General features: G+C 44.2%; 1 protein-coding gene across 2 annotated transcripts in view; it reads left to right on the top strand.

Moving 5' to 3' along the window:
* The window catches only part of MTHFD1L (methylenetetrahydrofolate dehydrogenase (NADP+ dependent) 1 like), a 186,689-nt gene extending 174,746 nt beyond the window's left edge, over window positions 1-11,943 (top strand). For both annotated transcript variants that reach the window (XM_072767891.1, XM_072767888.1), the window contains 2 exons: window positions 4,869-4,989; window positions 11,576-11,943. In XM_072767891.1, the coding sequence (XP_072623992.1) occupies window positions 4,869-4,958 (90 nt within the window). In that variant the 3' untranslated portion in view covers window positions 4,959-4,989; window positions 11,576-11,943. The remainder of the gene's footprint in view (window positions 1-4,868; window positions 4,990-11,575) is intronic.
* The last annotated feature ends 223 nt before the right edge of the window (window positions 11,944-12,166 follow it).

Below are 12,166 nucleotides of genomic sequence, written 5' to 3'. Positions count from 1 at the left end.
CATAGAATGAAAAATATTTTTTTTTAACTGAAATGTAAAGTGACTTGGTCCAAATATCCCAATGGTCTGTTTTATTGGTCTTTCCGTCTGGAAGTGGGGGACTAGGTCCTGGGCACCTTGGTGTCCCCATAGTGAGCCCTCATCAAAGGCTGCTGAGTTGAATGAAACATTACCGCATCCCTTCACACGGGAACAGGACCTCATAGGCCACCAGGAAAGATGTGTACTTCAACAGGACACATCCCCATGCTCTCAGAGTATCGCTAGCTACTAAACAGAGATCATATCTACTGAGGGCTAATATTGCCATGCTCTGTATTTATGCTTGATCTTAGCCAAAAGGCTGAGAAGCAATGGACACTGTAGTTACAACTCAGAAAATACTTTGGCTTAATAAGGGATTAATAAAGGATTTTGGAGTTATTATTTCATAAGCAGGAAAAATCTCTTTAAGTTATAGCATAATATAGTTAACTATTACAGTCTTTTTCAATTCTTACATTTTCTTACCACCGACATTCAATTCTTAAAACCAAGGTGATATATATCAACTGTGCTCTATCATCTTTTGGAGGGAGGGAAGACGTGTATAGAACGGGATTTCACCTCAGATCGTGAACTGCTAGAACAAAACAGATGTGAGCAAAAATGCTTATTTCTGAACCAAAATGAAACTGGATGGTTTATGCAGTATGAAAAGTAGTAGATTTAAGGAGAAGTCAAAAAATTTCAAACACAACAAAACAACAATCTTGTGGTTAAGTAGAACTTACGATCCTATCATGAAACAGAATTTTTAATAATCTCCCTACTCACATGCAAAATATTCTTTTACTTACAATGACTACTTTAAGTATATGAATATTTTCTCTTTAAGTAGGCTTAATGTATGTTGATACCATAGAATTCATCATTTCTCCAAAGTTTAGCCCCAAATCACTAATGATTTGGAAGATTTGTTGTAGTTAAAACTGCAGTCATGAAGGGCAAAAGCCCTTGTTTTTCAGCCTTTGTAAAAGAATCCATTGATGTAGCATGACAAGTAAGTACAATTTAGTGGCCTCCCGGTTTTTTTAAGCAGGGGGCCTTCTTGGAGGACACACAAATAAAGTCAACACAGATCACCTCTGACCCCAGGCGTGGGGCCAGAGGTCAGCTCCCAGGGCTGTCCAAATTCCTTCTTTAACATAGTACAGTTCTGGCTCTTGTCTAGAGACACAGCCCTTGGATAACAGAGTTTTTCATTGGGAGAGAATTTGATGTGAGTGTCATAAGCCTTGTTAACATAATTCCATATTGTGTTGGCTAGGCAGGAGAACTTATTTTAAAAGGAGATTTAGGGACGCTTAAGTGACTCAGTAGTTGAGTGCCTGCCTTTGGTTCAGATCATAATCCTGGAGTCCCAGGGTCGAGTCCCGTGTTGAGCTCCCTGCATAGAGCCTGCTTCTCCCTCTGCCTATGTCTCTGTCTCTAGATAGATAGATAGATAGATAGATAGATAGATAGATAGATAATAAATAAATCAATAAAAGTAGATTTATTGGGGATCACTCTTTGTCCGCAGGGTGGGGGTCCCTTCACTCTTCAGACTTTTCAGACTCTGCTTTTTTGTTTGCTGTTGCCAGGCCCCAATAAGTAGCCCTAATTCTTGGAAGCGATGATTGCATAACCGGAAAGGAACATGGAACTCTTCTGATAGAACTTATTTTCTCCCACTGAGAGAAATGGGTTGAAAATAGAGGAAACATATTTCACACCTCCCATCATTTGATATTTTGGCTTCTCTTAGTTCCCAGTTTTGCTCTGAAAGAATCGGAATGACAAAAAAAAAATGCAAGCTCTGCTTCACTGCAGCCAGTAGAGGAGCTCTAGGAATAACATGAATCACACTCTGTCTTAACATCAGCCAAAGAAGTTAATGATGAAGCGCTGAATTTTCACGTCAGTAAAAATTGCATCAACAAGCAGGCAGTGGAGTTGTGTTCTCTACAGTACAAGCTGCCACTGTGGCTTTGGTCGGATGGGCCAAGGTGCACAGCATTCTTCCTGAACTTTCTCACCGTGTATGGATTTAGGCCTGTCTCCGAATGCCATCTGCCCCAGGGGACAGGACTGTTGCAGCCTCCAAAGCTTCAAAGTCTGGGCAACATTCTAACTACTAAATGTGCCTTCGACCTCCAGAGTTGATTTAAGAGATGGGGCTGCATTGCTGTGGCTAAATATGATTATTTCTTTCTTTCTTTCTCTTTTCTTAAGATTTTATTTATTTATTTGACAGAAAGAGAGAGAGCACAAGCAGGGGGAGCAGCAGAAGGAGAGGGAGAAGCAGGCTCCTCGTGGAGCAGGGAGCCCAATGCGGGGCTTGATCTCAGGACCCCGGGATCATAACCTGAGCTGAAAGCAGACACCTAACTGACCGAGCCACCCAGGCGTCCCTTGGTCATTCATTTCTGAAACTATAAAATGCTGGTTCCTTTCTCCAAATGCACACCCCCACACACATTATAAAGGCATCTGCGAATGCCCACGTCAGAATGTAGTGAGGCAGGAAGACTGCTGTAGAGTATCCATTGTGAATTGTACACAGGCAACTGGCAAAAAAAAAAAAAAATCAGAACAGTTGCCACCAGTGACCTTGGTGCTTGGTGTCCCAGTGCTAGAAGAGCAAACATGGGTTTCCTTCTGGGGTTCCTCAGATGTGTGCAGCCACTGAAGTAACCAGAGAAAAATGCTCTGCTAGGAACAGAAATGTAACAAGGATAAGTAGCCATCCGTATCAGTAAAGTTTTAAAATACAGCAAGTCGTTGGGCGGGGAGGGGGACTCCCCACCCTCAAGCAGGCTCTGTGCCGAAACTTTATTTGCAGTTAGTTGTTTGAAACCCGGAGCACATTTTCCCAAAGACATGTTATAAATGGTAGCTATATTCCAGGCAGGGCTCTGAAGCCTTTTTAACCCGTGATGTCCCTAACATGCAGTCTTATGCAATTAGCCAGACAGGAGCTAGCCACTGTACATCTCAGTGTTGATGCATTCAGCCACACGGAGATCACACTCACAGCCCCCTTCGCCACAGTCTCGAGGAGCAGATGGTTAGTGAGGCCAGCAGGTGCACGGATGTCCTCCCCGCCTGCTGCCCTGGAGGGAGGGAGAAGCAGCCCTGCCAGGGGTGAATCAGGCTTTCCTGTCCCCTTCCTCCTCACCACGTCTAGCAGGGGGAGCCCCCTTCCCTGTGCTAAAGGAGGCCTCCTCGGCCACACTGTCCAAGTCGGCGCTTCTCAAACGGGAACGTGCACATGATTCACGTGGGAGTTGCTAAAGTTGCAGATTCTGGCTCAGCAGGCCTGAGGTGGGTTCTGAGATTTGAAATTTCAAACAGGCCCACAGTGATGTCAATGCTACTGGTCCACAGACCGTACCTAGTACAGGCAGCAAGAGGGTGTCACATCGTGGACTGGGGTCGGGGTGGGTGGCGCATGGCAGAGAGGGATGTCCTGAGTCATTGCAGAAGGGATGCAGCAGGTAAGAGAGCTGAGCTCTGCTGCTGGGGGGAAGCAGTGCGTGGACCCTGGAGCTGTAAGGGCTAGCTGTTTCACAGCCTCATCTCACTAGAATGTTCTCCAGCCAGGGCAGGCAGTTTTGCAAGACACAGCACTTAATCCTTGAAGAGCTAAGCTAAGCACAGTCCCAGGTGTCTTTTCTCCAAATGATTGCATGCAGCACTGCTTAACGAGCATCCTTTTTGTGAAAAGTGCAATATTAAAGGATAGTAGGAAATACTAAAATAATCAATGAAGACTAGATCATCCAGGAGCCTCACAATCTAGACCCTAGACCGTGTTTTAGTGTGTGAGTCACCAGAGGAATCAGCAGTTTTCCCCAGGATACCAAGGGTTTCTGGTTCAAGTGGGCAGAGATGTGCTTTGATAAACTCTGATCTGGACACACTGCCCCAGAGCAGCAAGGAGGGAAGGCCTGGTTTTAATACTGTCTCCACCACTGACTTGCTGGATGTCCTTGAGCACATGCCTTTGTGCCTGAATGCCCTCTGTCCTATGGAAAGTTGAGACTAAAATTAGTACCCACCTTCAAGGGTAGTAGGGGACTTAATTAAGTTATCCGTGTAAAAGCCATAGACTCATAGAGTGCCCCAGCAGTCGTGGTAGTTGTTCAACGAGTCATTTGAGGTGATAGGCATGCAGTCCAATTTCCCATTTTGCCACTCACAACCTGTGTGATCTTGGGCAAGTGGTTTAACCTCTGTAGACCTCAGCATCCTTCCTTGTAGCGTGGAAATAATAATCAAATTACCTACCTTGTAGGTTGTTGGGATGGTAAAAAACAAAGGGAAACTTGGCATAGCGTCTAGTGCAGAATTAGGGGTCAGTAAACATCGGTTACTGTTCTTACAGTGAGCAGAGCAGATGCCATCAGGACAACAGTTTCCAAACTGGCCTTGGAGAATTGTCGATTTTACAAAAATGTGTCTTGCAGGTGAGGAGGAGGCTGCTGTTCACTTCACCCACACTCCCTGGCCCCTTCAACCAAAGGGTCTCCACATTTTTAAAGGTGTGATTTAGAAAGAAACGGTTTGAAAATCAGTCTCAGAGCTACGATGTGCTATGGGGCCATGGGGGGAGGTAAATGATCTCCATTTCCAGGAAGTTGACATCTGCCATTTCTATTTCATTTCCTAAACAAAGATTGAAATAGCAGATGGCAAATTTAAAGAGCTACAGGTATGTCTGACCCGAAGTGATGGGAAGCTGAATTGAATTATGTAGGTGACGTTGGTCATTAGATGTACCGTGTTCGGAGTTCTCACTTTGCAGCATCTGCTGATATATCATATTCTGTTTTCTCCTCCAGATGAGCACCATGCCGGGGCTGCCAACCCGGCCCTGCTTCTATGATATAGATCTTGATACGGAAACGGAGCAAGTTAAAGGCTTGTTCTGAATGAACCTGACTTCCACAGAACCCAGTTCAGGTACGATGCTATGCTTTCTACTGGCTTTTTTTTTTTTTTTCTTTTTTCCTTCCTTTCTTTTAGTTTTCCTTTATTTGGGTTTTCTAATATATCACCGGTCACAAAACACAGTCTGATAAGTCATTTCCTGACTTGGTTACTGTGAATTCCTACCTAATAAGAGCGTGACTCCGGTCACTCCTAGATGTGGATATGCAGTTAGATGGGCTCCAGTCCAGTGAAAGTCAAATCATTTCCCCTTCGAATACAGATTTATTTAAGGCATCTCTTGCCACACAAAAAAGGAACCCTGTAAACTCATAAAAAGAATATTTCCAGAATTAAAGTCATACCGTGTCCCTCCTCATTCATGTGGATACAGTCTAAGAACACAACCCCTGCCCCACCCCACAGTGGATGCCCGGAACCACAGATTGTACTGAACACTGTGTATACCATCCTTTTGCCTGTACGTTACATGCATGTGATAAAGGTTAGTTTTCAAATTAGGCACAGCAAGAGATTAACAACAATAACTGCTAATAAAAGAGAGTGGGTCATAGCAAAATGCTGTAATCAAAGTTATATGAATGTGGTCTTTCTCTCTCCCTCTCTCAAAATATTTTATTGTACTGCACTTGCCCTTCTTCATGTGATGATGTGAGATGATAAAATGACTATGGCTACATGATGAGGTGATGTGAGGGGAATGACGTAGGTGTCGTGACATAGCTCTAGGCTGCTATTGACCTTTTGACACTAAGTCAGGAGGATCATCTTCTTCCAAACCACACTGATTGTTGGATAACTAAAACCATGGAAAGAGAATCCACAGATGAGGGGGGACCCCAGTGTCTGCAGTCATTTTGTAAGTATAACACTACCTTCCTACCACCTACCTCTTGGTATACAGTTAGAATCCTGTGACGGAAGAATCTGGATTTGTTCACTCCGTAGGGCTGCCATAACAGAGTAGACAGCTCAAAACCACAACACTTATTCTCCTGAAGTTTTAGAGGATAGAAACCTAAAGTCAGGGTGTCAGCCAAGTCATGCCCGCTCTGAGACTGGTAGACTCTTCCCAACCTCTAGTAGCTGCCAGTAGTCCTTGGTGTTCCTCAGCTACAGCCACATCACTTCCACCTCCACCTCCGTGACCAAAGCATTCTCCCTGTGTGCCTGTCTTCCCGTGGCATTCTCTTCTTGTAAGGACACTGGTCACATTGAATTAGGGCCCACCTTACTGACTTTATCTGGGGATCAGGACATCCACATATCTGTTTGGGGACAATTTAACCCATAACACTCACAACTGTGGCACAGCAGATGGATTAGGCTCTTATACCACTGGAAAGACACATGAAGATGCACCTGGTTGTCTAAGGCAGAGGGCCCAGTGAGTCATAGGAAAGACAGAGCAGCAGAAATGAGACCCCTGGATGGCTCATGGCCCTCACAGTTTAAGGGGTCAGGGTTCAACTTGGAGCTCCCTTAGGCAGCCCACAGTGGGGGTCCCTGGGTCTTACTCATGTCTGCCCCTCAGTACTCCAGCCACAACCTCCTGGCTACTGTCCTCACCTCCCTTCATGAAGAGAAATGACCACACTCCTAATCATGCTCTCTGTAAACCCCATCAGCAGTTGTAAAGGCTTAAAGCAGTGTTTCTCCATCCCATATATCAAACATGTCCTCACCATATTTGCAAAACACATTCCTTTTCCAAAACAGACCCGGTGCAGTCTCCCCACTCGCTCCTTTCCTGTTCCTTAGCCCAGCACCCCACCCCGCCTTCTGCCAGCATACCATGGGCCTGCCAGACGAGCTTCCTTGACCTAAAGACACTTACCTCCAGTTCCCTGAGTTATGGCCCTGAGCCAGGCCTCCAGGATTCTCACTTTTGTTGGTTTCACTACCAGTAGTCAACATGGGGAGACCGTTTCCTCTTTTCGTAAGTCTTTGTTGCTAAAACGCTGAAGACCTAGGCAACAATGAAAAAAGTAAGGGACCATACCTCTGTGAAATTACATTAACACAGGTGTGGAATTGTTTGGGTTGGGTCATATGTGGTGTTTGGTGCTATTTATAATGTGCCCATCACTGAGGAGTGGGGGCGATATCTAGCTTTAACCATAACCGCATTTCATATCTGCGTCAGTACTGGCAAAGAGAATTCCACAAAAAGACTAATTTAACAAAAAAGCTTGCACACAGAAGCCTTGATAATGATGTTGTTTTGGTCTTTGGGGATAATTGCGCATTTCATGTCAAGAACCCATTGTGCCATATTTCTGCCATTTGTCACTTTTTCCCAGTACCTAGTACAAGTGTGTATCATCCTTTGCCTCACGTAGATCGAACTTTTCCTGCCTTGTGATCCATTTTCATTTGTTCTCCAAGTGGGTGATTAAAACCCAGTTATACCTCAATTACCACAACTAAGACTCGGGTAATGTCGAGGGCTACATCCTTAGCTTTCTTATCACATACACTTAGAACTCCGGATTTTATTTAAAGGCTGAGCAAGGGTTGGAGGTCAGCATCTCTTGGAGGCAGGTGCTGTCCCAAGAAGTTAGGTCCTTCCCCTGTGGTTGTGGAGCAGAGGTAGCTGCAGAGTGGCCCTGACTCACAGGCCTGCAAGCCTGTCTTTCTCCTGCTCAGCCCTGCCTCTCCTTCTGTAGCTGGCACAAGTCACTTTGCCATCCCCATCACACATCATGCTGGCATCAACCCAGCAAGATGAGTGGTTTTATTTCAGCGCCACGTAAACTCTGACCCAAGAAGGTCAGCAGCATGCTCAACTTGCACAGCTAATAAACACAAATGCCGAGACTTGCTCAGGATCTCCTTTCTCTACCTCACCCCACACTTTATGCCCAAACCAAAGGATGCCCTCTGCATCTCAGTCACAGAGTAAGTGAACTTTGAGCCATTCTAGAAGATGGTAACCAGTTATTTGCACAGACCTATAATTTTGGGATCACTGGGTGATTTTATATATATATATATATATATATATATATATATATATATATATATATATAACCAAAGATAATTATTTGGGCATTAAAAGCTATGACTTTGTCCAAGTTCTCTTCAATTCAAGTATAGTAGGGCTGTCTCTCGTTGAACTCTCTCACTGAATGTCACTTTCCCTTCCTACTCCCTCATCCAGGGCTCCTCCCTGCTCCGTGAACTGCCCAATCCCGTTTCTAAGCTGGTTGGGCAGTGGTTCAAAACCCCATCACTTGACCCTGCTTACACAACTGAAAATGGATCCAGTGTCACAGGAGCAAACCACGGTACAAGGCAGATATTCCTTCTCAAGGGCTCCCCAGGATCATGACCCCACAAACAGTCTCTCTGTTCTGTGCCCTCACACGTAGGGCAGTCCAAGAGCACCTCCACTAACAGTCAGAGAGGTCTGTGGCTAGTAAACGTACAAAAAATTAAAATGTTAACACTTGGGTGATAGTCCACTTAGACATTTGGGCAACAGAAAAGGAAATGTCTGGCTGGTTGCTCTGCTCCCACAGCAGTCAGATTCCAGATAGTTCCATGCACTCAGCCGCAGAGCAGCACGCTCGTTATACTTTGTGGCACGTGTTGCAGACGTGAGCCACATGGAAGACTGCACTCCATTGACGACTGTTTCTTTCTTTCCACTTCCTCCCTCTTCCTGCTTACTTCACCCTCTAGGGAATAGTGTGAGACTTCATATGAACAGGAGATGCCAGGAAATCACCAGAATGTGAGCTCTTGCTCCTTGCCAGGGCTTCCCTGTGGTGCTTTCACTATTGTTCGAAGAAGAGCATGATTCATTCTTCTGGATGGCACCAAACAGAACTAATTAAAATAAGTTGTTTGTCCCAATGAAACTGATCCTGCCACATTACTCTTCAGTCTTTTATTTGCAGATGGTTGGAGTTGGGGCTTTGATTTCCCCCCACCACCACCACCCTTTTGGTTTCTCATTCTGAACCTTTCTCATATTTCTGAGCCTCAGCAGGCTTCAGATGGACAATAAAGTCTGGCAGATTTCCTGAAGAATGCAAAGACTCCCTTACTTCGTCTTGATGTGCAGTTATGTTGAGTACATCAGATTGACTCGAGTCCTGCTTTAATGTTATTACCAAAAGAAGTTTTTCTTGAACTGCACATGCAAAAAAAAAAAAAGAATATAATACCAGCTCACTTCTTCCCTAAGCTGCCTGTGAGCAGAAATTTTCAGTGATATTTAATAATCATAAATGGATTAATCTTAATCTTGAGAGTGTGGTTGCTGCCTGCAGCCCTTCTGCGGTCAGGGTTTGTCATTCCCAGTTGGCAAACCACAAGGTTTCAGGGTTCCCATGGTAGCACCTGGGCTCTGTGACTTGAGTCTTTTTCTTTTCTTTTCTTTTTAATTTAAATTTGAGTTAGTAAACATAGTGTGATCTTGGTTTCTCGAGTAGAATTCAGTGATTCATCACTTACATAAAACACCCGGTGATCATTAAAACTGTCTTTTCAAGGAACAGCTCAGGGATCCCTGGGTGGCTCAGCGGTTTAGTGCCTGCCTTCAGCCTAGGGTATGATCCTGGAGTCCCGGGATCGAGTCCCACGTCAGGCTCCCTGCACGGAGCCTGCTTCTGCCTCTGCTTCTATCTCTACCTGTGTGTGTGTGTGTGTGTGTCTCGTGAATAAATAAATAAAATCTTCAGGGAACAAAAAAAAAAATCTTCAAGGAACAGCTCAAAAACTGTTGATTGTCATTAAACTCCAAGAAAAAGGTCAGTGAGTACATCACCTCAAGCCATCCTCAGAGTACACAATTAGAAGCCCAAACCACTTAAATAAAAGATGATGGTGACTAAATCTAAGATGCCCTCTTTAACATCTCATTGACATCTGAAAGGTGGTAATAATCAAATCTCTCCTATCTAACTAAAATGGAATATTTTGAAGTTTAACAATTGGGAAATTCTTAACTCCCTTTCAAAGAAACTTTTTTGGGGATGTCTGGGTGGCTCAGACGGTTAAGCATCCGATTCTTGATTTCAGCTCAGGTAATGATCTCAAAGTCCTGAGATCTAGTCTGCATTGGGTTCCACCGTGGGCATGAAGCCTGCTTAAGATTCTCTCTCCCTCTATCTCCCCCACTGCTCACACGTGTGTGTGTATGTGTGTGTGCACATTCTCTCTCTCTCACCCCTTCCCCTCAAAAAAAAAGAAGAAAAAAAACTTGTTTGGGCACTCTGGTTTCTTACCCGTCCCATACCAAGATAGAATGTTTCATATATTCTGTCTTCATAAAATTCTGATATTGGGTTTTTTTTTTTTATGAATAATTAGATAACAATACACAGCTGATTCCTTTTTAAATTCTCACCATAGCTATTGCATTTCCAATTCGTAAAATCTATATTCAGACTTTCTGTACTTCTACCAACACTCTGACTCTTCTTAAAATGTGGAACCACATACTCTAAGCCCCTTTAAACACAAAACCACTGGATACTAAGGTCACGTGGCTAACCAGCTGGTCTTCCACGCATCTCACGTTTGGAAGGTCTTTCCAGACTTGCCCTCCTGGGGTTATTTCCAGGCCACTAAGCCCACCCTCATCCCCCTTACCCTCCTTCCCTCCTCACAAGTCACTGAGCCTCAGGTCTAGGATCATCAGAGCCACCAAGTGACGCTGGCCACCTCTCTGAAGGGGTGAGGTCTGCACCAGGCAATCTCCTTTCGTAATCTCAAAAATATTTTTTTGTTGTTAATGGTTATGCTTGCAGTGCTTCTGTCTTCTGTTTACTTCCCTGACGTGAATCAGGTGCCAGGGCAGTGTTCTGAGTCCCTTGTCTTCATCACTGTCTTCTGTTCTGAAGCTAAGCAAGCATCCTTTCTGGCTCCAGACCCCTCGCTCATCTGTGGGAGGCTGACTCACTGTATTCCAGCCAAGTGTGAACTCCTTGCCCAGCAGATAAATTCTTCCATGCACAAATTCAGGTTAAAGTCCAAACCCTTGCCTTTATATTTCTTCTGCAGTGGTGAACACATATATTCTGGAAATGAGGTGTTTGTTCTTTCTAAAATGTTGTTCGCTCACTTCTCTAAGAGATTGCAGGTCCAGCAGTGTCCGAGAGTCTTAATATTCCTTGAGAGAAAACAGCAAAGCTTTAACATCAGTAAGAAGGCCCAGATCTCCTCCCTTCTATTCGTGCCCTAAATGCATTTTTCAGACCTGCTTTCTGTGCCTACTATAAAAGAGAAACCAAAATCAAAGACGACAGGATTCCTAATCTAAAATCCTGAGTGTTCTCACTCAGCAGGATCCTAGAGACTGTGGAGCCCAAATTTAGAATCTTGGAATTTCTGCTTGATGTTTTCAGAGGTTCAGAGCGCTGCCTGCAGGGTCATGCTGACTCGGTCCCAGAGTGATGTGGAATCGAATTCTCCACTGCTTTTAAAAGATTCCAGATAGGGATCCCAGCCTCGTCTTGGGAATAGAATTGCTTATCTGCTGTTGAATTTTCTTATAGTCTCCGGCTTTTTTAAAACTCTATTAACAGTTTAACACCATAGAGTAAAACGCTGCTCTTAAACCCCTGAAACATGTTTTGTGTCCCAGGCTCCCAAAATGCAGACAACTCCTCGCCTTTTGCTGCTGTTGGAGAAGAAAGCGAATCTGAAATATGCTTCTTGCGCAACGCGGGAGAAATGGGGAAACAGGCCAAAGATTTATTCTTCGTTCAAGACCGAATTCTGTGTGCAACCGAGTACGGTGTCCGGTGAAAGGACCTCCACCGGGTTTGAAAGCAACTAATTTATTTTCCATTTCAGCAGAGTTTACATTATTTCCCACTGCTTACACTTGAGAATGTTTATTTTACGAGGACTAAGGGATTAAGAGAGCGCAAACGAAAAGGTAGCATCTTCTACTCTGGAGTTTTCTATGTTGTCTTTGAACTGCAAATAAACATGTATCTAGAAAACCAACCAGTAAGTTTGTCCATGCCAGATAAAACTCTCTGCTCTCTAGAGATAACTGTTCACACTGGGGTTGTGACCCGACACTGATTTTCTAGAAAATTATGAATGCAACCAGGGCTTTGTAAACCCAACAAGAAAGAATTCTCACTCACATAGACACACACACACAAATACATGGTCCATTGTGACATCGTCTGACTGCCAGACAGTCGTAATATACTGTAGAACA

The sequence above is a fragment of the Vulpes vulpes genome, chromosome 1 (genome assembly GCF_048418805.1).
Source record: "Vulpes vulpes isolate BD-2025 chromosome 1, VulVul3, whole genome shotgun sequence".
NCBI classification, from domain to species: Eukaryota; Metazoa; Chordata; class Mammalia; order Carnivora; family Canidae; genus Vulpes; species Vulpes vulpes.
Note: the sequence above shows the minus strand (reverse complement) of the source record. Positions and strands in the feature narration are given on the sequence as shown.